The 2,789-nt window shown below is 34.7% G+C and overlaps 1 protein-coding gene across 1 annotated transcript; it reads left to right on the top strand.

The window, feature by feature from the left end:
* Positions 1 to 2,028: 2,028 nt before the first annotated feature.
* Positions 2,029 to 2,478, top strand: LOC142176465 (secreted RxLR effector protein 161-like). Its single transcript, XM_075244314.1, has 2 exons — positions 2,029 to 2,212; positions 2,297 to 2,478. The coding sequence occupies exons 1-2, from the start codon at positions 2,029 to 2,031 to the stop codon at positions 2,476 to 2,478; spliced, it is 366 nt and encodes a 121-aa protein (XP_075100415.1).
* Positions 2,479 to 2,789: the final 311 nt, after the last annotated feature.

The following is a 2,789-nucleotide window of genomic DNA, read 5'->3' as shown; positions in this document are numbered from 1 at the left end:
CCAAACATAGTAAGAAAGGTTCCACAAGAAGCACCCGGCTTCTTGAAATTATACACACTGATATTTGTAGACCCTTTGATGCTCCATCTTTTGGTGGAAAAAAATATTTTATCACTTTTATCGATGAATTTTCACATTATGGATACATCTATTTGCTGAAAGAAAAATCTCAAGCAATAAATCTCTCAAAGTGTTTGTTAATGAGGTTGTAAGACAATTATATAAAAAGTTGAAAATCATTAGGCCAGATAGAGGTGGTGAATATTATGAAAAATATAATGAATCAGGACAATGTCCAGATCCATTTGCAAAGTTCCTCGAGGAATGTGGCATAAGTGCACAATATACTATGCCAGGAACAACTCAACAAAATAGTGTTACGGAAAGGCGTAATTGAACACTTATGGATATGGTTAGGAGTATGATGAGTAATTCCTCATTACCCAAATCATTGTGGATGTATGCTCTTAAAACTGCCATATATTTATTAAATAGGGTTCCTATTAAGGCAATTCCAAAGATCCCCTTTGAACTGTGGACAGGAAGAAAACCTAGTTTAAGGCACCTGCATGTTTGGGATTGCACAGCGGAAGGTAGAGTTTATAATCTACAAGAAAAGAAATTAGATTCTCGAACAGTAAGTGATTACTTTATTGGTTACCTAGAGAAATCTCAAGGGTATCATTTTACTGTCCAAACCATAGTTCGAGAATTATTGAAACCGGTAATGCAAGATTCATCGAGAATGATGAAGTTAGTCGGAGTGTTAAAAAATAAAGTATGAAAATAAAAGAGGTTAGGGTCAATATTCTATTATCCACGAATGTGCCTACTTCCACACAAATACAAAATATTGTTCAAGTTGATGAAGAACACTTTGAGAACACCGAGCAACATTTGGATGAAACACTTCATGAAGAAACTAACTCACAAATATCTGACACAAATGAACCACAAGAAATGCCATTAAGAAAATCCCAAAGAGTTAGAAAATCGGTTATTTCGAATGATTACGTGGTTTATTTGCAAGAGTTGGATTTTGACATTGGTTTTAATAAGGATCCGGTTTCATTTTTACAGGCCATAGAAAGTAATGAGTCTGACAAATGGATTGATACCATGAAAGAAGAGTTAAAATCCATGGAATACAATAAAGTCTGGGATCTCATTGAATTGCCAGAAAGTTTTAAAAGAATCGGGTGTAGATGGGTCTTTAAGACCAAACGTGATTCAAATGGCAATATTGAACGATACAAAGTCAGACTTGTTGCCAAGGGTTATACTCAAAAAGGAGGCATTGATTATAAAGAGACCTTTTCACCGGTCTCAAAGAAAGACTCGTTAGGAATTATTATAGCTTTGGTAGCTCATTATGATTTAGAGTTACACCAAATGGATGTGAAAACTCTCTTTCTTAATGGAGACCTCGAGGAGGAAGTTTATATGGACCAACTAGAGGGTTTCGAAACTAAAGGAAAAGGTCAAATGGTGTGTAAACTGAAGAAGTCAATATATGGACTTAAACAAGCCTCACGACAATGGTATATAAAGTTTAATGATACCATAACATCTTTTGAATTTGTGAAAAATACCGTTAATCGGTGTATATACCAAAATATAAGGATCAAGTTTATATTTTTAGTCTTATACGTTGATGATATCCTACTTGCTACTAATGATTTAGGCATATTGCGTGAGACTAAAGATTTTATTTCTAAGAATTTTGAAATTAAAGATATGGGTGAGGCATCCTATGTGATAGGAATTGAAATATTCCGTGATAGATCACAAAGATTATTGGGATTCTCTCAGAAAGGCTATATCGAACGAGTTCTAGAGATATTTAGCACGAATAACTGTTCAACATGAATTGTTCCAATTCAAAAGGGGGACAAATTTAGTATCATGCAATGCCGCAAAAATGATGTAGAACAAAAAAAAATGGAATTGATTCCTTAATCTTCTATTGTTGGTAGTCTGATGTATACTCAGACTTGCACAAGACTCGATATTAATTTTACAGTCGAAATGCTGGGAAGATATCATTGTAACCCAGGAATTGATCACTGGAAAGCTGCAAAGAAAGTCTTGAGGTACCCGAAAGGAACGAAGGATTACATGTTCATGTATAGGAGATCCAAGCATTTGGAAGTTGTTGGATACTCGGATTCAGATTTCGCTGGATGTATTGACACTAGAAAATCCACGTTTGGTTAGTTGTTCTAATTAGCTGAAGGAGCAATATCATGGAAGAGTGCCAAAATAATCTGTCATTGCTACATCCATGTGGAAGCAGAATTTGTGGCATGTTTTGAAGCCACAATTCATGCATTATGGCTGCGAAACTTTATTTTAGGACTTGGGGTTGTCGACACAATTACCAAGCCGATGAAAGTTTATTGTGATAATTCTGCAGAAGTATTCTTCTCCAAGAATGATAAGTACTCCAAAGGTGCCATGCATATGGAATTAACGTAATTTACCATCAAGGAGGAAGTTCAGAAACAAAGAATGTCACTTGAGCATATTGGAATAGATCTCATGATTGCAGATCCGTTAACGAAAGATTTACAGCCAAAGATATTTAAAGAACATGTACATAGAATGAGTCTTGGTTGTATTTATGATATTTTGACACTCTGATCTCATTTATTAGTTTCTGATGGAAAATTTTATTTTGTGTCTCATACAACTGACACTAGTTGTATGAGGCATTTTTTTGTCTCACAATTTTGTGGACCCAGATTTTGTAAACCCAGAATAGTAATATTTGGGGTCCATAAATTTAT

Source organism: Nicotiana tabacum, chromosome 3, assembly GCF_000715075.1.
Source record: "Nicotiana tabacum cultivar K326 chromosome 3, ASM71507v2, whole genome shotgun sequence".
Taxonomy (NCBI): domain Eukaryota; kingdom Viridiplantae; phylum Streptophyta; class Magnoliopsida; order Solanales; family Solanaceae; genus Nicotiana; species Nicotiana tabacum.
Note: the sequence above shows the minus strand (reverse complement) of the source record. Positions and strands in the feature narration are given on the sequence as shown.

Excerpts from the sequence above, each read along its gene's own strand:
- LOC142176465 (XM_075244314.1), top strand. The coding sequence starts at position 2,029 with ATGCTGGGAAGATATCATTGTAACCCAGGAATTGATCACTGGAAAGCT. Across the intron at positions 2,213-2,296 it reads CACTAGAAAATCCACGTTTG|AATTTGTGGCATGTTTTGAA; the intron begins GTTAGTTGTTCT and ends ATGTGGAAGCAG.